Source organism: Eriocheir sinensis, unplaced genomic scaffold (genome assembly GCF_024679095.1).
Source record: "Eriocheir sinensis breed Jianghai 21 unplaced genomic scaffold, ASM2467909v1 Scaffold276, whole genome shotgun sequence".
NCBI classification, from domain to species: domain Eukaryota; kingdom Metazoa; phylum Arthropoda; class Malacostraca; order Decapoda; family Varunidae; genus Eriocheir; species Eriocheir sinensis.
Window position 1 is genome coordinate 455280 of NW_026111583.1, and position 23288 is coordinate 478567.

At 42.7% G+C, this 23288-nt stretch overlaps 1 protein-coding gene across 2 annotated transcripts; it reads right to left on the reverse strand.

Annotated features, from left to right (window-relative positions):
• Window positions 1-1167: 1167 nt before the first annotated feature.
• Window positions 1168-20326, reverse strand: LOC126991417 (septin-2-like). 2 transcript variants are annotated; one of them, XM_050850185.1, is made up of 9 exons: window positions 20260-20326; window positions 13332-13449; window positions 12399-12541; window positions 9682-9875; window positions 8430-8619; window positions 7229-7343; window positions 6351-6478; window positions 2845-3018; window positions 1168-1554 (listed from the first exon to the last, which is right to left on the reverse strand). In XM_050850185.1, exons 1-9 carry the CDS (start codon window positions 20287-20289, stop codon window positions 1378-1380), a joined length of 1269 nt encoding a protein of 422 aa, XP_050706142.1. In that variant the 5' UTR covers window positions 20290-20326; the 3' UTR covers window positions 1168-1377. The 2 variants fall into 2 exon arrangements, with proteins under 2 accessions (XP_050706142.1, XP_050706141.1); XM_050850184.1 differs by having other exon boundaries at window positions 8427-8619.
• Window positions 20327-23288: the final 2962 nt, after the last annotated feature.

A 23288-nucleotide genomic window follows, 5' to 3' on the forward strand; every position in this document is an offset into this window, starting at 1 on the left:
TGATTTCAAGTGTGTTTGTGTTCTGCAAGAGTGGATTTCGCACTTGATTTAAAATGTTTGTGAATTTAGAACATTTGCGTGATATAAGTGAGGGTTCTGCAGATTGATTTCAAGTGTGTTTGTGTCCCGCAAGAGTCGATTTTGCAGACTGAATTTATGTTTGTATATTTGATATTTGTTCCGCAAGGGTGAAATTTGCAGATAATATAAAGTGTTGTTTGTATTCCGTTAGGATGACTTTTGCAGACTTAATTAATAACGTTTGTGAATTTGAAGTTTGAGTGTTAGGCAAGGGTAAAATTTGTAGATATTATATAGGGTTTGTATTTCGCAAGGGTGATTACTGCAGACCTTGTGAATTTACGATGTTTGTGTGTACTGCAAGGGTGAAATTTGCAGACAATATAGTGTTTGTATTCTGTAAGGGTGAAATTTGCAGACAATGTAAAGTGTTTGTATTTTGTAAGGGTGAAATTTGCAGACAATATAGTGTTTGTATTCTGTAAGGGTGAAATTTGCAGACAATATAAAGTAATTGTATTTTGTAAGGGTGAAATTTGCAGACAACATAAAGTGTTTGTATTCTGTAAGGGTAAAATTTGCAGACAATATAAAGTAATTGTATTCTGTAAGGGTGAAATTTGCAGACAATATAAAGTAATTGTATTCTGTAAGGGTGAAATTTGCAGACAATATAAAGTAATTGTATTCTGTAAGGGTGACTATTGTAGATATTCAGCTCATGACTACAACACCCAATCAGGTTTTGTTCAACTGATGACCCTTCGTTCCATACCATCTTTTTAATATAATTTGGATTCGTCAGTGATCACAATAGATTCCAGCTTGTCAACCCTTCAAAATACTGTTTATACCAACATTAATATTTGCAGTTTCCGGAGTTTATAGTTCATTTGTTCTGATTTGCAGGACTTTTGTTTACTTCTTCCTTTTTATTTGGAGGAGTTTTGTTTGTTTATTTTTTACTTGCTTACTTGTTTATTTTACTGATTTTAGTGTTTACTTTCGTTTATATTTGCATGAGTTTCCTGTTGATTTGCTTGTGTTTTTTCCGAGTTTACTGTTGACTTGTTTACTCTTTTCCCGAGTTTACAGTTTGCTCGTTCATTTTCATTTTCTTTTTCTGAGTTCCTTCTTTATTTTTTCGTCATTTCTTACTTGTTTATCATAATGCGCTGAGTTCCTTGTTTACTTTTTCTTGATCTTACCGAGTTTGCTTTTTACTCATTTCTTTTTCCTTTGCCAACTTAACCGTTTACTTGTTTATCTCCACGTGCTGAGTTCACTGCTTGCTTTTCCTCGTCATTCCTGAGTTTACATCTTACTTGACTGTTTCCCGTGTGCTTCGTTCCCTGTCTACTTCTTCTTGTTCTTGCCAAGGGTGAGCGTGTGGCTGCTGAGTTGCTGCGTGGACACCTGGTGCTTGCGCTTCTGGAACTCTGCCTTCTCATCGTCCAGCCGCTTCTTCAGTTCCTCGTAGCGCTTCTTCTCCTCCACGTGCTCCCGCTTCAGGGCGTCATACTTGGTGAAGAGCTGCCGGGGAGGACACAAGAACATAAAGACACAAGGCCCGGTACTATAAGACATTTTCACTTCTCACATCTACTATTTCTTAAGGTCAAAGAAGGGATCAATCGGGTTCTAATGAGTGTTTCTTTAGGGTCATGCTACTGAGGAAGGGTCAAACTACCACCAGGGTCATAAAACTACTCCTGGAAATGCCCTCAAGTCATACGAAAGCCTAGTCAAATATGTGAACTTGGGCCACGAAATGTTTTAAAATACGACACAAGGAGTCTGCAAGGGGCCATACGGTGTGAGAGATGACTAGGAGTGAATCTAAATGGGGGAGGGAGAGAGAGGTCCAAGAGGAATGCTGCAGAAGGAGGAAACGATTGAGGAAGAGAAAGGACTAAGAGGAAAGGGATATAGAAGGAAACGGGAAACAAGGAGAGGAAAAGGGGTACAAGGTTAACAGTTCCAGGGAAGACGTAGGAGCAGTGTGACAGACGAAAAGTAATGCAACAGGGAGAAAAGAGGAGCTGTCGAGGGGAGGGAGAGGTGTGAAGCCAGACTAAAAGTAGGTAATGTTTTTGGGAAGGGAAGAACAGCTGCTGGGAGGAAGGATGGAGATGTGAGAGAAACGAGAGAGGTGTGACAGATGAGAGGAGGTTTGATGGGTTCTTATATCTTGCCAAGGGAGGGAGAGAGAGGTGTGAGTGTGTGAGAGAGAGGAAGAGGAAGGCTAAAAGGGATTAATAGGGAAGGGAAGAACGGATATGGAAGGAGATGGGAAATAGGGATTGATGGATTCTTCTGTTTTTGCCTCTCTGTCCATTTGTGTATGTAATTTTTTTGTCTATTTATTCTTGTTCTATTTCTACATGTATAAACACACACATGCACTTATGTCTTTCTTCACGGCCTTCAGCTAGTTTCTTATTTCCAAACACACACACACACACACACACACATACAAACTGACATCCTTCTCCTCTTCATCCTTTCCTTGTTTTCTCTCTTCTTCTGTTATTCTCCTTTCTTTTCTTCTTCCCTTCTCTCCTTTTTCCTTCATTCTCTTCCTTTTTTTCCTAACACACACACACACACACTTACCTCCTCCACCTCCACACACACACATACCTACATCCTTCTCCACTTCCTTCCACACATACGTATATACGCACACACTTAGCTTTCTCTTCAGTGTTCACATTTCTCTACTTCAACACCCACCTCCACACAGTCACATTCTTCTCCACTCCTTCACTTACACACACACACACGCTAAAGTCCTCCTCCTCCTTCCCCTCCGTCACTTACATCCTTCTCCACCTCCTTCAGCTCCGTCTCCTTCTCCTTGACGCGCAGCACGAAGGTCTGTCGCATCTCATCCTCCTTACGCTGCAGCTCTTCGCGGTGCTCCAGACGCTTCTGCTCGAATGTCTGCTGGAAACTGACTGGCTGGTTGTCCTGGCCCACGTCGGTGAAGCCCATCTGTAGGGGAGGTGAAGGAGGTTGAAAAACGAAGCATGCCTGAGGGTTTCTTTTTACTTACATATAGAGAAAAGGAGGCAATTTGAGCATAAAAGAAGAACAAACAGAATGACACAGATATGGATAGCAGGGAATAGTTAGAACGTCAGAATGGAATTGAATGTTAACCCGGTAGCAGCGACGGGCCAAATTTGTGGCTTTACCGTGTAGCAGCGACGGGCCAAATTTGTGGCTTTACCGTGTAGCAGCGACGGGCCAAATTTGTGGCTTTACCGTGTAGCAGCGACGAGCCAAATTTGTGGCTTTACCGTGTAGCAGTGACGAGCCAAATTTGTGGCTTTACTGTGTAGCAGTGACGGGCCAAATTTGTGGCTTTACCGTGTAGCAGCGATGGGCCAAATTTGTGGCTTTACCGTGTAGCAGCGACGAGCCAAATTTGTGGCTTTACCGTGTAGCAGCGACGGGCCAAATTTGTGGCTTTACCGTGTAGCAGCGATGAGCCAAATTTGTGGCTTTACCGTGTAGCAGCAACGGGCCAAATTTGTGGCTTTACCGTGTAGCAGCGACGAGCCAAATTTGTGGCTTTACCGTGTAGCAGTGACGGGCCAAATTTGTGGCTTTACCGTGTAGCAGCGATGGGCCAAATTTGTGGCTTTACTGTGTAACAGCAACGGGCCAAATTTGTGGCTTTACCGTGTAGCAGCGACGGGCCAAATTTGTGGCTTTACTGTGTAACAGCAACGGGCCAAATTTGTGGCTTTACCGTGTAGCAGCGATGAGCCAAATTTGTGCCATGATATAAACCCCCCAAAATAGATGATACATAATCTGATCACAAATGCTTTGATATATATTATGAAATGGTTTGTGTGAGGGGTGATTTTTTTCTCATTTTTCTCGCTTGGAGGGACCATTAAGAAACATGATCCCCGCTGCTACCGGATTAAGCATGACTGGATTAATATGGTAACGTGATCATCGAACAATATTTTTTATTTATTTATTTATTTATTATCATTTTTTTATGGTAAAGGTAGCAACTCAAGGGCAACTAAAAGAAAGTGTAGAAAAAAGTTAGCAAATCGTGATCATCAAACAATATGGAAATTCCCGTGCATAACAGAGGGATAAAGAATGATGCAGAAAAGATACGGGTTGGGGAGAGAATATAAAAACACTTGCCCGGAAAGGAAATAATTATAAGGCACAAAAGAATACGAGACACCTTAATCTTGGCAAATCTCTTCTTGATGAACATTTAGAACCATTTTTAGCATGACATAAACAAGTAAACAGTAAAATCAGCAAAGAAGAAAGAATTGAGTAAACAGCAAACTCGGTAAGATCAAGAAAAAGTAAACAAGGAGCTCCACACATTAGTGTAAACAAGTAAAAACAACAAAAAAGAAAGAACTCAGAAAAAGAAAATGAAAATAAACGATATGGGTTGGTGAAGGAATATAAAAACACTTGCCCGGAAAGGAAATAACTGTAAGGCGCACCAGAATACGACATCTCAATCTTGGCAAATCTCTTCTTGATGAACATTTGGAACCATTTTTAGCCTGACATATAAACAAGTAAACGGTAAAATCAGCAAAGAAGAAAGAAATGAGTAAACAGCAAACTAGGTAAGATCAAGAAAAAGTAAACAAGGAGCTCCAGACATTAGGGTAAACAACTGAGAAACAATAAAGAAGAAAATTCAGAAAAAGAAAATGAAAATAAACGATATGGGTTGGTGAAAGAATAAAAAAACACTCGCCCAGAAAGGAAATAACTGTAAGGCGCACCAGAATACGACATCTCAATCTTGGTAAATCTCTTCTTGATGAACATTTAGAACCATTTTTAGCATGACATATAAACAAGTAAACAGTAAAATCAGCAAAGAAGAAAGAAATGAGTAAACAGCAAACTCGGTAAGATCAAGAAAAAGTAAACAAGGAGCTCCACACATTAGGGTAAACAAGTAAAAAACAATAAAAAAGAAAGAACTCAGAAATAGAAAATGAAAATATACGATATGGGTTGGTGAAGGAATATAAAAACACCTCTCTTTAGACCACCTCTTTGGATTCTTTTTGGGAGAAGCGAGTAGCGGGCTTTTTTTTATTACTGTTTACTTTTTTGTGCCCTTGAGCTGTCTCCTTTGGGAAAAAAAAAAAAAAAACTTGCCTGGAAAGGAAATACCTGTAAGGCGCACCAGAATATCGTCACCCTCATAAAATAATCACCCAAGTCATTTTTCAAAGATTTCCAGGTTTTTTGTCTACATCAATTTTTCAACATGTGACGCCCATTTTTGTATAGTTGCCCTCGTCATGCAGGGTTTGAGTGTTCTAGAATTGGCCTTTTCATTTCTGCCTAAATCTTAAGACAAATGAGATCATGAGTTCTTTTCTTATTTCTTGAAAAAGTAGAAAATAATGACTTAGGCAGTTAGTTTACGAGGGTGACGACATGACACATCTCAATCTTGTCAAATCTCTTCTTGATGAACATTTCAAGCCATTTTTAGCCTGACAATGGGCCAGTTTTACAGTACCATACAGCAAGTTCGTAGGCACCCCAACCAAACACAAAATACTACGAAAAGTCCTTGAATAGTGTTTGGCGTTGATATAAAACGAAGGACTCTTTAGAACACCACACCGGAAATCTCTTTAGTATCTGGTGTTGAGTAGAAAAAAACGGATCAGTGTGGAGAATAGTCTGGGTTGGGCGCTGACACTGACTCTGTTGGACTGTTGAACTGACCCTTATACCGGCATTAAGAAAAGCAGGTCTCAAAACAACAGGTACGAAACAAAACAGTAAGAAAATAACCGGTACAGAGAGTAAACAGATGAATGAATGAATGAATAAAGAAATACACAAATCATTAAGAAAACAACACGTAAAAAAATAAAATAAAAACAAATAAAAAAACAAATGAATGACTACGCAAATAAAACAAAAAACAACAAAATAAAAACAAGTGTGTGTGGTGTTACTGTCTCAAGGAACAACAACAACAACAACAGACTCAAAACAAGATCTCAAAACAACTCAACAAGAAAACGTCTGCTACAAAAAATAAACAAATAAATAAATAACAAAAGAGAGAAGTGTTAAAAGGCATCAAAACAGTAAGATAATGGTAGGTACAAGAAAATATATATAAATGAACAAAAACACTAACAAAAAAAAGATAAATATAGCAATAGATCAACAATTAGCAGGTTCTTTTTTTCTACACTTTCTTTTTGTTATTGTTGTTGCCCTAGAGCTGCTTCCTTTGCTGTAAAAATAAATAAATAAGTAAATAATAAAAAAGTGTGCGGAGTTACCGTCTCGAGGATCTTCTTGCGGTACAGTTCATAGTGGCGCTGGTGGGTGACCTCGCGCATGTCCTCCATGTTGGTGCGGATCAGCATCTCCCGCAGCTTGGTGAAGTCGCAGTGGCTCTCGTTCTCAACTGTGGGCACGGGCGTATGTCAGACCACTGTACTGTATGGTAAAAATTCTTCCCTATCCCCGCTCTCTCTAAGGTCAAGTTGGGTGGCTGAAGTGTGGATGTTTTGTACTGGAAAAATTACTAACAAACCACTGTCCTATATGATTAAAGTTCTTCCCTAACCCCATCTGTCTAAGGTAAAGTTGGCTGGCTGCAGTGTGGATGTTTTATGCTGGAAAAGTATGTCAAACCACTGTCCTATATGATCAAAGTTCTTCCCTATCACTGCTCTGTCTAAGGTAAAGTTGGCTGGCTGCAGTGTGGATGTTTTCTGCTGGAAAAGTATGTCAAACCACTGTCCTATATGATCAAAGTTCTTCCCTATCACTGCTCTGTCTAAGGTAAAGTTGGCTGGCTGCAGTGTGGATGTTTTATGCTGGAAAAGTATACTAACAAACCACTGTCCTATGCCCGAATGACAGAGGTTCCCCGGGAGAAGAGAGTATAGGATCGTCAAGAGCAGGAGAGACTTATAGCCTGGCCAACCACATAAGGGAAAATGAGAATGTTAAAGAAGAAGAAAGAGAAGAAATAGACAGACCAGGTGAAGGATGAACACCAGGGAGGAGTGGGAGAGAGTGACAGCCCGTCCAAACCCATAGGGAAAATAAGAACACAAAATGAAGAAAATAATAATATGAGCTTTACACAACCTGCCCCTACCCTACCTCCCCTTCCCTTTTCTCCCTTCCCGCCCAGCCCAGCACCCACCCTGCACGGTGCCCCAGGGGTATTGGCGGGCACGAAGCATCTTGTTCCCGACCCTCACGAAGTCTGTGCTGCCCACTACGGCGAAGGGAAGCTGGCTGTTCATGTCTGTGTTCACCTGAGGAGGGAAGGGGAGTGTAAGGTCTTGGTCAGATTATTAAACATTTCAGTGCCCAAGCTCATATTTGACAAGGCTTTCGTAGGAGTCTTGGGAATTTTTAGTGGTAGTTCTATGACCCTGGTGGTAGTTTGACCCTTCTTCTGTACTATGAACCTTAAAAACCTTAATTACAATCCAATTGACCTCCCTCTTGGCCTTTGAGAGTAGTTGATGTGAGAGGTGGGAGTGTCCAAAAATACTGGTCTTAGTTTTAGGGAAAAGTAGAAAGGATAAGTTTAGGTAAAGAGGATTAGTTAGGTCTTGTTATGTATAGGGGAGAGGATGTTATGTCTTAGGGTTGTATTATAAGAAATTTCGTTGCCCAAGAACACATATTTGACAAGGCTTTCATAGGAGTTGTGGGCATTTCCAGGAGTAGTTTTATGACCCTGGTGGTAGTGTGACCCTTCCTCTGTACCGTGAACCTGAAGAAACACTCATTAGAACCCAACTGACCCCCTCTTTGACCTTTAGAAATAGATGATGTGAGAAGCAAAAGTGTCTTATAATATCGACCTTAGAGTTTTAATGTCAAGATAAATAGCTTAGGTCAAAGTTCAAAGGTAAAGAGGGTGAGTTGAGGTCTTAGGAGTTTCAATGAGGATAAATTTAGTGCTGTGAGTTTCAATGTAAAGAGGATCAATTGTGGTATTAGTTTTAATGAAGCGACTGAGAACAAAGAAGAGGATCAATTGTGGTATTAGTTTTAATGAAGCGACTGAGAACAAAGAAGAATGATGATAATGAATAAAGAGCAGAGAAAACGCACTGTCCATAATAGAAGAATGGAAATAGATATGAAGGATTCTCGGCATTATATATTTTCATTTCATCTACCCATATCATCGCACCTCAACCACCACACCACCACTACACACCTCTCACCAATTCACCATCACCACCACCACCACCACTGTTATCATTTCCATCCCCCATTCCTTCTCTTCACCACCCCCAGCACCACCACCCCACAGCCACACTATCTCCCCACCGCACCACCATCCCACCACCCCCACCACCAGCACCCCTACCCAGCCTCACCACCTTGGCCATGGTGTCGTCGTTGGTGGGGAACTGGTAGATGTGGATGTTGTTGGTCCTGATCTCCTGCATGATCCGCTGCTTGAACTTGCTGAGCTCGGCCTTGGAGATGGTGTCAGCCTTGGCGATGATGGGGATGATGTTCACCTTGGAGTCCAGCTTCTTCATGCACACCAGGTCGATGCTCTTCAGACTGCGGGAAGGAGAGAGACGGGGAGATGAGGTGATGGAGGGTTGGGTGAGGAAGGGCAAGGAATGACAGAGGAAAGATAAAGAGTAAATATAAGGAGAGGAGGAATGGAGGGACAGAGAATGACAGGAACAAGTACAAAAGGTGACAGGGAAACAGAGGGACAAAGAATGACAGGAACAAGTACAAAAGGTGACAGGGAAACAGAGGGACAAAGAATGACAGAAATGAGTACAAAAGGTGACAGGGAAACAGAGGGACAAAGAATGACAGAAACAAGTACAAAAGGTGACAGGGAAACAGAGGGACAAAGAATGACAGAAACAAGTACAAAAGGTGACAGGGAAACAGAGAATATAAGGAGAAAACATAATGTGGAAAGGAGGGGCAAAGAGTGATAGAGAAAAGGGAAAAAGAGGTGATGATGATGAAGAAGGAAAGGAAACAAATAAATGTGACAAAGGGCAAGGAGAGCTGAGGGGATTGTTCAGGAAGGATTGTTTGAATAAAATATAAAAGAAAATATTTGGAGCAACTTCCAAATACATCTGGCCTCCCATGAAGTACTTTGGCAAAACTTGCATATTTAACCCGGTAGCAGCAGGGATCATGTTTCTTAATGGTCCCTCCAAGTGAGAAAAATGAGAAAAAATCACCCCTCACACAAACCATTTCATAATATATATCAAAGCATTTGTGATCAGTTTATGCATCATCTATTTTGAGGGACTTATATCATGGCACAAATTTGGCCCGTCGCTGCTACCGGGTTAAAGGAAAAATTCAGAGGCCTCGTGAACCCAATGACACACATGCGAAAAAGTTGTATTTAAATCAATATTAATAGTAAAAATGTCACCAATTTTTTTTCACCCCTATATATATATTTTTTTCATTCATCCAAATCTTGTGAAACTTGCACATAATACTTGCATTGTTCAGAGTAGTAACATCAGCTTGCCTTCTCTGTCTCTAGTTTAAAATCAAGACAGAAAAATCATGATGAAGGGAAAGAGAAAAAGGAAAAGGGAGCATCTATAAGCACCACAACCAGCATCAACATACCCGTGTCCGGTGGGGCAGATGAAGTACAGACAGGCGTGTGTCCGAGTGTCGTGGTAGGCCGAGAGGCTCCTCTTGATCTTGAGCTCCTCCTGCAGGTAGTCATCAAACTGCTTGTCGATGTAGTCCACGATGGCCGTGAAGCTGTCTCCCTTGTCGATCTGGTCCCCGTAGCCGACCGTGTCCACTATGGTAAGCTGGGAAGGGGGCAGAGTATATTAAGATGAGGAATTGTATTAACTTGGGTTTCTCTCTCTCTCTCTTTCTATCTATTCTTAAAGTTGTCCCCCGTGTCGATCTGGGCCCTGTAGCCGACCGTGTCCACTATGGTAAGCTGGGAAGGGGGCAGAGGATAAGACAGTGTAAGTATATTAAGTTGAGGAATAGTGTTAACTTGGGTCTCTCTCTCTCTCTCTCTCTCTATCTATTCTTAAAGCTGTCCCCCATGTTGATCTGGGCCCTGTAGCCGACCGTGTCCACTATGGTAAGCTGGGAAGGGGGCAGATGATAAGACAGTGTAAGTATATTAAGTTGAGGAATGGTATTAACTTGGGTCTCTCTCTCTCTCTCTCTCTTTCTATCTATTCTTAAAGCTGTCCCCCGTGTCGATCTGGGCCCTGTAGCCGACCGTGTCCACTATGGTAAGCTGGGAAGGGGGCGGAGAGTAAGAGGGTGTGAGTATATTAAGTTGAGGAATGGTATAACTTGGGTCTCTCTCTCTCCATCTATTCATCTACAGTAGACCCTCCATTCAGCAGGTCTCTTTTCGAGGATTTCCTTATAGCACTCCCTTGAGCCAACTCCTTCACACACACAAACAAAATAAAAAGGTCCCACCACTTCCAAATATATACCACGGAAATAACACCTCCATTTAGGGCCAATTTCTGTGATGCCGATTATGCGTTAAAAAGAGAATTTGCTGTAACTATCTGGCCCTGAAAGCTTGAAGTGTCCCTATGGAAAGCTGGGAAGGTGAGAAGGAACAGAGACTGAGGTTACAAAGAGGCAAATTGCACACACTTTAAACTCACATCAAGAAATCACTACCATGGAGATTGACACAAGTAAAATAAAGGACTAAGTTTAAGTTTGTTCTCGTCTCACCTTCAGCTTAACACTGCACTCCCGAGGCTTGGGGGAGAAGCGGCAGGAAAAGATAAAAAATTAGGGTTTTCATGAAAATATTCCTCCTGAAAGAGCAGCCCTTCAGACACACCATCCTGAATGCCTGCTGCACCACCTCTAGGATGTTTCTTGGGCATAAAAAGAGAAAAAGCACAGCCTACCAGTGTGCAAAAAATACATGTCAGCTGAGGATGGCTCACCAAACATGTACCATATTTGCAGCATCAAAGACACACCCCATTTTCAAGTGATATATTCTAAAGAAAATTAAATATCCTGACCGTTACCAATTTTACCAATATATTTTGTTGGTTGTTCATGACTTGTAGTACGTGTCTACCATATATTACTGGATCTGCACCATACAGTGATATATGTACCAAGCAATACACATAATACACTGTAACAACAGCATTGTCTGGAAAGAGACTACTCACTTTGGAGTTTCTTTTTACCACTAGTGAGTGTTGTGACACGGTCAGTGACCGAGACCAAGACTCGCAGAGGGAGTGTGTGCTTAACCCTTTCCTTGCACGCAGTGCGGACGCGACTATCCCCTCAGGCGCAGTTGGGCAGCCCAATGGGGGGTCTCTTTTAACCTCTGTATCTCAAAAACTATTCATCACAGCTAAAAATCAAAAACACCATTGGAAAGATGAGGTCCAGATCTATAGGAGTCGGTTATGTATGCCTCTCTTGCGAACATACATGCACGTTCAGGGAGTGTTGAATGTTAACACTTACGTCGGTGCGTGTGGGATGATCAGCCATATTGAGGGAACTGCGGACATCTCTTCTTCAGATTCTGGCAAGGGAGTATTGCCAACTGCAATATTTACAACTATTTGGTCAAAGAATCAGTCAGGTGATAGGTGAAGCTATGCAAAATGCCGCTATATTGGGCAAGAACATCCACCAGTTAATCGTCTGCAGATTTGCCGTGCTGGGCTGATATGATTTTCCACCAAATTTAGTGAAAAACCCACTCAATTGGCAATCCTGTGTTGTGAGAATTAGTGTTGGAACACTCTCATACGCGGGAGATTTAAGTGCGGGTGGAGCTCGCAGCGAGCATTTAGCAACACCAGCAAATACGCCTAACGCTCGCTGCGAGCGTTTAGCAATGAAAGGGTTAAACCCTCACACTATCATTGAAATATCCTGCATATAATACATAACTGTTTTACTACAAGCTTTTTTACTGCCACACAAACATGACACATTATACAAATGACAATACAGATGACACCCTACAGTTGGCAATTACCACGGCATAACCGAGACAGACACCAAAACAGTAACACTGACAACTGTCTCATCACCAGAGCACGCTGCCACAGCAAGCAGGGTCTCTTAGATCATCTCAGCCCCACAACAACTTTTCATCTGATCTGTGCACTTCCTGCAGGCCAATATTACACCTGCAGGTTACAGGTAATGCAACATACAGCACCCAAGATGCATGCTAAATTTTTTAGTCTTATTTTGAGAGAAAAGCTTGTCAGGCAAATATGGTAAATCATCACACATCAGAATAAACTCCACTAAGCTTAGCCTAACCCAACCCAACCTCAAGCTGCTCCCAGCCTCACCTTCAACTTGACATTGGACTCCTGCAGCTCATAGGTGTGAGACTTGAGCTTGACGGCCGGCAGGGTGTGGGGGGCGGGGTTGGACTCGAAGGAGGTGTTGAAGAGTGTGTCCATCAGGGTAGACTTGCCCATCCCCGTCTCACCTGTGAAGCCAAGGGACAGATAAGGGATAGCAAAGTGAGGTAAAAAAAAGTAAAAATTGTAACAGGTAAACAGTGAAACAGTAAGAGGAAAGTAAGTTAGAGTAAGGGTAAAGGTAAAATAGCCAAAAAAAAAGTAAAAATGTGAAGCAAGATAAAGTATAAGTAAAAAGTAGAAGTGAAGTAGAGTATGGAAAAAAAAAAAAACATAAAAGCCAGTAGTGTAGCCCTGGCAATGCAACTACAGTGGTTTTATGGCACCCAACACTTAAATTTAGACTGCACATGTTCAGGAAAAGTTTAATCACAGGTGTATAATTTAAATTCATGAAAAAAATGTTGTATACTAAATAATGGACTACTACAACTCCTTTTCCTCTGTCTTCTTTTCCCTATCATCAATTTTTACCTCATCTTTCTCCTCCCTTTTCCTCCCCATCTTCCTCATTCTCCTCATCCTCCTCATATTCCTTCTTCTCCCCTTCCTAACACGCCTTTCCCTTCTCTTTATCAAATTCTTCCTCCTTCTTCTCTTTTTCATACTCTTCTTTTCCTTCTCTGTTTTCCTTCCTCCTCCTCCTTCTCCTTCCCCTCTTCTTTTTCTTCCTCCTTCTCCTTCTTCTCTTTCTCATACTCCTTTTCTTTCTCCGTTTTCCTTCCTCCTCCTTCCCCTCTTCTTTTTCTTCTTAATACTCCTTCCCTTCTATTCCTTCTATTTCCACTACTACTTTTCATCCTTCTCCTCCTCTTCCTTACTGTGTCTTTTCCTCCTCCTCCTTCGTCACAAACTCACCAATGCAGAGGATGTTGAAGGTGAAGCCATTCTGCGTACTCTTGGCCACCAGCTGATCAGGCAAGGAGTCAAAACCCACATGTCCGGCGAGCTTCAGAGTCCGAACCTTCTCCTCCACCTGTTGAGACGAGGGTGGTGGTGATGGTGGTGGTGGTGGTGGTGGTGATGGTGGTGTGTAAAAAAAAAGAAAAAGATGAAGAAAAGATAAAAAAAACAATCTACAGAAAGACAAGAATAAGGTAAAAAGAAAGATAACAAACAAATGAAATAAAGAAAATAAAAACAATTATATAAGTGTATGTTAGTAGTGGTGTGTAAGTAGTGTTAGTAGTGTGTAAGTAGTGTGTTAGTTAGGGAAAAGGAATAAGTGAGGGTAAGTTAGTGTGTTAGTAGTAATGGTGGTGAGTGTTAGTAGTAGCAGTGGTGGTGGTGATGTTGTAAGTTAGTGTTGGTAGTGGTGGTGATGGTGGGGGTAGTAAGTTAGTTGCAGAGGTGGGTGTATGTTAGTAGTGGTAATGATATGTGTGTTAGTAGTCATGGTAAGTTAGTGTTAGTAGTAGTGAAGATGGTAAAGAAGAATGTGTTAGTTATAGTAGTTAGAGATGGTAGTAATAGTAGTAGTAGTAGTAGTAGTAATAGTAGTAGTAGTAGTAGTAGTAGTAGTAGTGGGTATGGTTGGCAATATACAGCACTCTTATGTAAGGTATATTAAAACACACAAACACACAAAAAAACAATAGTATGATAAAATGTGATAAAAAAATAAGCTTAACTCAATGCAAATATACAAATGGGTAAGATCATACACAAACAAACTCTCTCTCTCTCTCTCTCAATACTACTCTAATAAAAAAAGCAAAACACACACATCATTCAAGTTATCTAAACCCAAAGTGACCAAAAAACAAAATAAATATCAAAGCAAAAAAATACAGTAAACAATAATGAAAATAAATAAATAAATGATTAACTCTAGGAATGAACTCCACCCTCGGAACACACAAAAATGATAACGAAATAGAGATGAGCTGATGGCAGGAAGCACTACTGTCGACACCCTCCCTTTAGCACACACACACACACACACACACACCCCTAAGTGCATTCTACAAACTCATGAAAGCCCTAGAAAAATGAGATGATAAAGACCTAATACTGAGAAGGGGGAAGTGAAGAAAGAGAATTGAGAGGTCACAAGAAAATGCTGAGAAAGGGAATGCATCAAACTTATACAAAGAAGTGAAGTTTTCCTCAAATTATCACTTGGAATGAATTGGAATGTGTTTTTTTCTTCTTACAGTGAAGGAAGCAGCCAAAGGGTGAAACATGAAAACAGAAAAGCCCACTAAGCACTGTTCCTATCAAAGAGAGTAGTGAAGGCAAAGTGTGTGGAGCTTTAAGGAAAAAATAGACGAATATATCTATGGAGACAGGACCAAATGAGTGTAGCAAGGCCCTGTACACTACAACTAGGTAAACTCACACACACACACACACACACAGGAGGCCACACAGGTCCCCCAGTACCTGTCGCGGGTACCAGTCCCCCAGGTGCAGGTCAGGGCTGGGCGGGGCTAAGGGGGGGCTGGGGGGTGGCCGGTGGGGAATGGGAGGGTAGCTTGGACCCTCCCTCGATCCCCCTCCCTCATCACTAGGGTACGGGGACTTGGGGTGGAGGGGTTAGTGTGGAGGTACTGGTCACACACACACACACACACACACACACACAAATAAATAAAATAACAGGTAGAATAAAACAAATAAATAAAAAAAATATCAGGGAATATTTTGATTAACGTTGACTTTTCCACTCCCAAAAGCAACAATGGTGCAGTGTTAAATGTATCAAGTACATATTTATCGTAAACAATTAAATCTAACCCGGCCTAATTATATCTATCCTAACCGATAGGTGGCATGCACAAGAGTAACTGTTCACCATCGCAATGGGGTTACTATAGTCCGGCAAATCTTAAGTGGCGGCTCTGACGTAGACAGCCCGCTAGACACTGGTGCTATGTCTCCAACTGACCTCGCGCACCGTGCCTTTCACACCCTTCTCTCTCTCTTCGTGTTCTCTCTCTCTCACTCTAGTATAAAAATAAATATGGTTTTTATGATTGATTCTCTATCTGTGAGTGAATACAAAGAAATTTGTACAACACTTGGCAGCGTTGCCACCGCGGCGTTGTCAGCTCAAGTCAACCCAACACACCGCAGTTGCCAGTTGCTCTGCCTGCTTTAATTATTGCATTTCTGCCATTTTTTGGTGTGTGTCTGCCATCTGCCATACAATATCAGCCATATGGCATAATTATGACAAAATATGGAGACTGTACCTGTATATGGAATGCCAGGACCGTCAAGCAAATTTTGATGCGAGTCATCCAGGTGAATGGTGAGGTTCCATTGGGGTGGCCAGAGTGGGGAAGGAGTGGTCGCTAAGAACATTAAAATATTACACTTTGACCTTATTTCCACACCACCCAAGGGGTAAAGAGTCTTGGTGCATTTTTTAAAGAGGTTTATTATTAATATTATTATTATTATGCATTGTCGTGCACCATACTCCCCGAATGAGAGTACACCCCTACTTTTCTCGCACACACACACACGCACACACACATACACACACGAAGAGAGAGAGAGAGAGAGAGAGAGAGAGAGAGAGAGAGAGAGAGAGAGACACACACACACACACACAGAGAGAGAGAGAGAGAGAGAGAGAGAGAGAGAGAGAGAGAGAGAGAGAGAGAGAGAGAGAGAGAGAGACTGACACACACACACACATACACAGAGAGAGAGAGAGAGAGAGAGAGAGAGAGAGAGAGAGAGAGAGAGAGAGAGAGAGAGAGAGAGAGAGAGAGAGAGAGAGAGAGAGAGAGAGAGAGAGAGAGAGAGAGAGAGAGAGAGAGAGAGAGAGAGAGAGAGAGAGAGAGAGAGAGAGAGAGAGAGAGAGAGAGAGAGAGAGAGAGAGAGAGAGTGACACACACAAACACACACACAGAGAGAGAGAGAGAGAGAGAGAGAGAGAGAGAGAGAGAGAGAGAGAGAGAGAGAGAGAGAGAGAGAGAGAGAGAGAGAGAGAGAGAGAGAGAGAGAGAGAGAGAGAGAGAGAGAGAGAGAGAGAGAGAAGGGTGTGAGGTCAGTTGGAAACGTGGCAACAGGGTCTAGCGGACTGTCTACGTCAGAGCCGCCACTTAAGATTTGCCGGACTATATCAGGTTGGAGGTAGTTGGTAGTCTGTAACATGAGTTGTTGGGGAACCTGTTGGCTTTATTGCCGTACCCCCACACCACTGCATAAGTGGATGGCATTTTGGCAGAAAGTCTGTCTGCGGCACCTATATGCGGAACAGATCAAAATAAGAAGTGCGGTTTGTTTTGCCTCCAACTCTACCCCGAGCTTGAGCTTGATGAGTTGTGCACACAACCTATATCTAACCTGACTTAGTTATATCCAGCCTGACCTGACCCCCCACCTCCCACTGCCAAAATGCCTTGTGCTAGACTGTGATCATAAACACATTACTGTACATTATTATACTGATCTTTTCTCGTTTTCCAGAAGCTATTAGCTGCTGCCCTTCATTCAGACCAAAATACCTCATGCAAGATGGCTATGTTCATTTCCATATTATCCTCACATTCCTTCCCATGGTTCTCTGGGAGCTTTGAGGGTTAGAAGACACACATGACAACAGAAGAGCAGTTGGGAAGTAGGAGACACGGTATCACCTTGTTCATAAAACCAGTCTTAACTATTTTTACCCTTTAACCTATGAAGGTGTGTGTGTGTGTGTGTGTGTGGTATTTCATGGAGCCAGAGCTAATCTACACATAGAGGCGTACCATCTATCAAAAAAATAATAGCCTAAGTTAGTTTTCCTTCATGTGTGCCTTTATATTAAGGCTATGGGGGGGGGGATATTTGACCAGTTTTTCATTTGACCAGGTAGGGTATGATGGTTGACCAGGTCACTTGAAAAGGTGGAATAGGATGGTTGACCAGGTCATTTAACCAGGTGGGGTAGGACTGTTGACCAGGATATTTTCTATTTCAGTGCTTAAAATAATATTGAATTTTTGCTACACAAAGTTTGCCTCTATCAGGCTTCCTCAGCATGGTCCCTCTTCTTTCAACATTTCTTCAGGTACTCAAAGGTAGAGTACTGCCCGGCAGTGTACTTGTCCCACAGCTTCTCGAGAGCAGCTTGCTTCGGCTTGGTTTCCCGCCTACGGTGACGGTGGACGACATCCTGGCACACAAGCTCAATACTGCGCTCAACCTTCTCTGCCTCCTGGTGAAGCAGCGGAAGCAAGATATACATGTTCGGGTGATCATGTGGCAGCTCGGAGTTGAGGTGATTATGCCACCCCTCATAGTCATTGTTGGTCCTCAAGAAGTGGCGGAAGGTTGACCAGGACTCAGGCTTACGGTATTTGTGGTTGATCCATGACCTCTCGATGTAGTTGGTCAGCTCAGGTAGACGCTCATCAGCAGGGCACCGGTCCTTCAGCTGCTGGAACACACTGGGGATGTGCTCATGAGGCAGATGAGGTAGAGCCATCATGTAGCAGACGAAGTCCTGGATCTCGCCAGGTTTCCGGTAGGCAGCACAAAGACCAGCATCGACTATGCGATGGTAAATAGCCTGGCTCCAGTGGAACCAGCAACCCTTCACTGGGACTTTCAGGACAGAGCGCACTGCTGACCAAACGGCAGACTCGAAGTCAGCAACGACCTCCTCGACTTGGCGACCAGGTGTCAGCGCTGCGATGGCACGGAAGAGAGCTTTGTAGTCTTCCTTCTTACGGTGCGTCATCTGGATGAAGTACAACGGGGCCTGCTTCATGGTGCCACCGGAACGCACAAAGCCACAGATGGAGTACAGCTGGACAAATGGCTCCTTGCTGCACTTGAATGTGCCATCAGTGAACCACGACTTGGCCTTAGTCAGGAGCTCCAGCTGCTTCTTAGTCGTGAAAATCAGGAACAGCTCCCTCTCATGCATGACATCTCGCCTGAAGAAGTCGACCAGAACATGACGCATGTCAAGTTCAAAGTCCTTTGTAGTCAGGTGACTCGGCCGAAGACCAGCTCGGGCGTGGTGGACAGCACACTTCAGGTTGTTGATCAAAGGAAGTTGGACCCCTCGAGGCACCTGGTCAAGAGCCATATCAACGATGGACCGGCATGTCTGAAGATATTCTTCCTCGCCGCCTCACAGATGATCTTGCCCAGCTTAGCACGTATAGCTAACACAACTTCTGGAGCGTAAGTGTGGTCAGGACCTTCACGAATGTAGACACCGTCTCGGAACCCAACCTTCGCAGCCCTTGCTGTTACACTGAGAGCAGATGTAGGTCATCTTGTGTTTGCCTGCTGTCCGGATGACGTACGTGTAGAGTATCAGCAAGTAGTTCGCCACCCCGACGTGAGGCCCCTGGCAGGACCTCGTAGCTAACCTCCTCTTCCCCAGAAACATCTAGTGGATGATTGATGGACTCCTCCACCAGCTGGTCAGCAGCAACAAATGACACCGGGATGTCAAAGTCATCCTGCAGAGTTGGTGGATGATCATCCACCGGGATGTCAGCTTCAGTGTTGACCACATTGGCAGCAGCAGGTGGAGCAGCAGGAGACTGGAGTCTAGTAGAGTCCGCATCAGGGCCCTGAGTAAGCAGAGTGGAGCTAATGGTGTAAGGAGAACACTTGCTGCAGTTCCAGGGGAAATCATCCATTTGGCTCAGCAGGTGGTAGTGATCCTCAGAGATGTTGGTGTTACAAGCTCTGTGTTGCCAACAGTTACAGGTGTCACACTGAAGGCACTGTTGGTTGTCGTTACAGGACTTCCTGCAGACCCTACCAGGATATCTAGCAGGCATGGTGTAGCAGTAGTACCGTAGATCAGGTGATGAGCTGTTGTCACAGCACAGTCTAAGAACTGAATGCATCAGGAGCCTTATGGCGTGTGTTGACAGTGATTCAGTTCCATTCATTTCATAACATTTCGAGGAAGTGTCAATATTTCCTCTTTGATTTAGTTTCATTCGCAGCCATAAGGTGTGATATCTAAACTCATGATACTAACAAATGAAAAAAAAAACACCTTTGGGAGCTAAAATTATACATACTAAAAGAAATGAAAAAAAATCAAGGAGCAAAATAGTGACATAATGCATCAGATTCTACCATTTGAAAAGCCTGTGCTCATGATACTAAAAAAAGCTAAAATGATACTAAAAGACATGAAGCAGGATTGGCCCGATTGGGACTTCATTTTTATCACCATTTTTTTTCATATTTCAGACTAACAATATACAGTTTGGAACAATAAAAAAATAACATCTGAGTAAAAGAAATTCTTAATTTACACCTGGTCAAGTGACACTCCACACCTGGTCAAGTGACGCTCCACACCTGGTCAAGTGACTCTGGTCAAATGAAAAACTGGTCAAATGTGCTACATCCCTATAGGGTTGCATTTTCAGTCTTATAAGGAATATTAGGGTGATGGAGCTAAACTATACAATATCTCAATCTTGCTCTCTTCCCTTCAGCTCGAGGAGCCAGGTTAGCGGCTATACTTGTTTGATGTAGAACACCTAAACGTCAAAACAGAGGGTAAACACATGAGTCCTGGCAGGCACACGCGGCGCGGCAGGTAATAGCCAGCGGGCAGGCAGGCAGGCAGGCGTGAGTGAAGGGGCGGGAGTGGCCGCCGCTGCTCCGATTACTCACATTTCTCCACATCCTGTTGGGTCACACCCATTTCATTTCACACGCCAGTATCTCCCTTACCTGCCTCTATTCACCGGCACCTTAGAATTTAATTAAGAAATAAGGGTCTTAGGTATGCAATTAGTGTGGTTATGGGGTGAGGAAGGGTGAGTTAGGGTGAGAAAAAGGGTGAAATGTGGCTCACCGGGGGTCGCTCAACTGCTACAGCCGCCATGTTTGTTTTCAAGTGTGTGTGTGTTCGGACGCGTGGACCCACGGCACCAAGGCCCTGACTTTGGCATTACTATATATATATATATATATATATATATATATATATATATATATATATATATATATATATATATATATATATATATATATATATATATATATATATATATATATATATATATATATATATATATATATATATATATATATATATATATATATATATATATATATATATATATATATATTATATCTCCGCCTATAGTGCCGGTAGGCTTTCTTCAGGGTCGACCCCAGCCCGCTGTGCAGCAGGCAAGTGTTTATAGTGGCGCTATATCTTGCTTGGTTCATGCTGCCCCCAAGAGCTCATCAATGGCCCTCTCTTTTTAGAGATTGAATCTATAGACCGGGTTGATAGGAGGTCTTCTGGACAGCACGTGGGTAGTCTTGGGCAACTCGGAAGTGACTGAAAAATTGCCAGCTTGTGGCACCAGGCGGGGTGCAAACCCGCCTCCTCCTGGACGCGGGGCCGTCACGCTAACCACTCAGCCACCGCCTCGCCAGATATACATCCTACTGTTACTGTTACTACAAATATTATTACTACTGCTGCTACTGTTTTTGCTGCTACTGCTGCTACTACTACTACTACTACTACTACTACTACTACTACTACCACTTTACTACTACTACTACTGCTACAACTACTACTAGTAGTACTGCTAATGCTACAACTACTACTAATACTAATACTAATACTATTACTACTACTACTACTACTACTGCTACTACTACTGCTGCTTTTGTTACAACTACTACTGCTATTACTGCTACTACTACTACTACCACCACTATTACTACTACTACTACTACAACTACTACTACTACTACTACTACTACTACTACTACTACTACTACGGGCCTCCATCTATTAGAGTTGCGTTGTGAGCGGTATATTTTCTCATATCCTTTCACAAAGCAATTCATTGGCCCCACCCCGCCAATGACTGTGGCCGACAACCATCTTTATTTAATATTACAAACTTTACTAAACATTTTATTTTGTTAACAGAGCTTGTGGTTGATACGACTATCAACCACCGTCGCCTCAAAGTCCAGGTCAGCAATGCGGGTGGTTTTGGGTGCAGGTGACCTGGTTCCTCTCAGGCAGACCAAGGCTGACCTCAGGAGGGAGAAGGACAGCCTGCATCTACTACTACTGCTTTTGCTACAACTACTACTACTACTACTACTACTACTACTACTACTACTACTACTACTGCTTTTGCTACAACTACTACTACTACTACTACTACTACGTATTACTACTACTACTACTGCTTTTGCAACAACTACTACTATTACTACTACTACTCTCTCTCTCTCTCTCAGTGAATGAAGGACTCAAAATAAACACGACACTACACATTTTCCCGTTTATTATTATTATTATTATCATTATTATTATTATTATTATTATTATTATTATTATTATTATTATTATTGTTATTATTATTATTATTATTTCACGCTGTGCTTCACGTTTCGTCGACTATGAGAAGGAGGAGGAGGCGCAGTTCATATCCTCAACAATAGATAAATAAATAAATAAATAAATAAATAAACATAAATTGTCAACAATAATATTACCTCCATTTATGTCATTTACAGTCTATTGCGTAAGAGGAGGAGGAGGAGGAGGAAAAAAGATCAGAAGAAGGAGGAGGAGGAGGAGGAAGGACAGAAAGAAAGCGTCAAAAGAGGAGGCGAGAGGAGGAGGAGGAAAAGAGAGAGAGAGAGAGAGAGAGAGAGAGAGAGAGAGAGAGAGAGAGAGAGAGAGAGAGAGAGAGAGAGAGAGAGAGAGAGAGAGAGAGAGAGGTAAATATAAGAGAAGGGACGAGAGGAGAGTGGAGGAGAGGAAATGAGAGGGGAGAAAGGAAGGAGGAATAAACTAACATCGCACTAAGGGGGATGGACGAGGGAGAAAGGGAGGAAGGGATAAAGGGAGAGGACAGGGAAAGAGGAGGGAGAGATATTGAAGAGAGAGTGGAGAGAGAGGGATAAGGAAGAGAAGGGAGAGTTGGAGTAAGAGGAAAAAGGGAGATTGAATGGGGGAGGAAATGGAGGGATGGAGAGTAGAACATGGAGTAGAATGATTGACAAGGGAGGGACGAAGGAGAGAAAGGAGAAAAAAAAAAGAGTCGATGGAGAGTTGATAGATGGTAAAGGAAGGGAAGGTGAAGGCAAGGTGGATGGAGAGTGGAGTAATGGGGATATTGGCGCGGCCGTGGACTGTCCGACTGGCTGGCTTGATCTCGTTAGCCCATGGTGGCGATGAAGTACCGAGCGCGGCGAGGGTAGGAGGCAGGGTCCACAGGGGGCCGCCGGTGCCTGGGAGGGCGGGAAAAGCAGGGGGCGACGGGCCTATTAGTATTATGGTTTAGACGTGAAGAAAAGGGATTAGAGAAAATAAGTAACAAGATGAAAAGACGCGGACCTATTAGTAGTATTGTTTAAGCAGAGCAAATGGACCAGCCCCCCTCCAAAACAATGAAGAAAAAGAAGGGTAATGAAGAAAAGAACGAGAGAAAAGGAGGGAGATGGGCGTATTGACATTGTTTGAAAGAGAAGAAAAGGGAAGCAGGGAAAGAAGGAACGAGAGATAAGGAGGGAGATGGGCGTATTGACAATGTTTGAAAGAGAAGAAAAAGGAAGCAGGAAAAGAAGGAACGAGAGATAAGGAGGGAGATGGGCGTATTGACAATGTTTGAAAGAGAAGAACAAAGGAGCAGGGAAAGAAGGAACGAGAGATAAGGAGGGAGATGGGTGTATTGACAATGTTTGAAAGAGAAGAACAAAGGAGCAGGGAAAGAAGGAACGAGAGATAAGGAGGGAGATGGGCGTATTGACAATGTTTGAAAGAGAAGAAAAGGGAAGCAGGGAAAGAAGGAACGAGAGATAAGGAGGGAGATGGGCGTATTGACATTGTTTGAAAGAGAA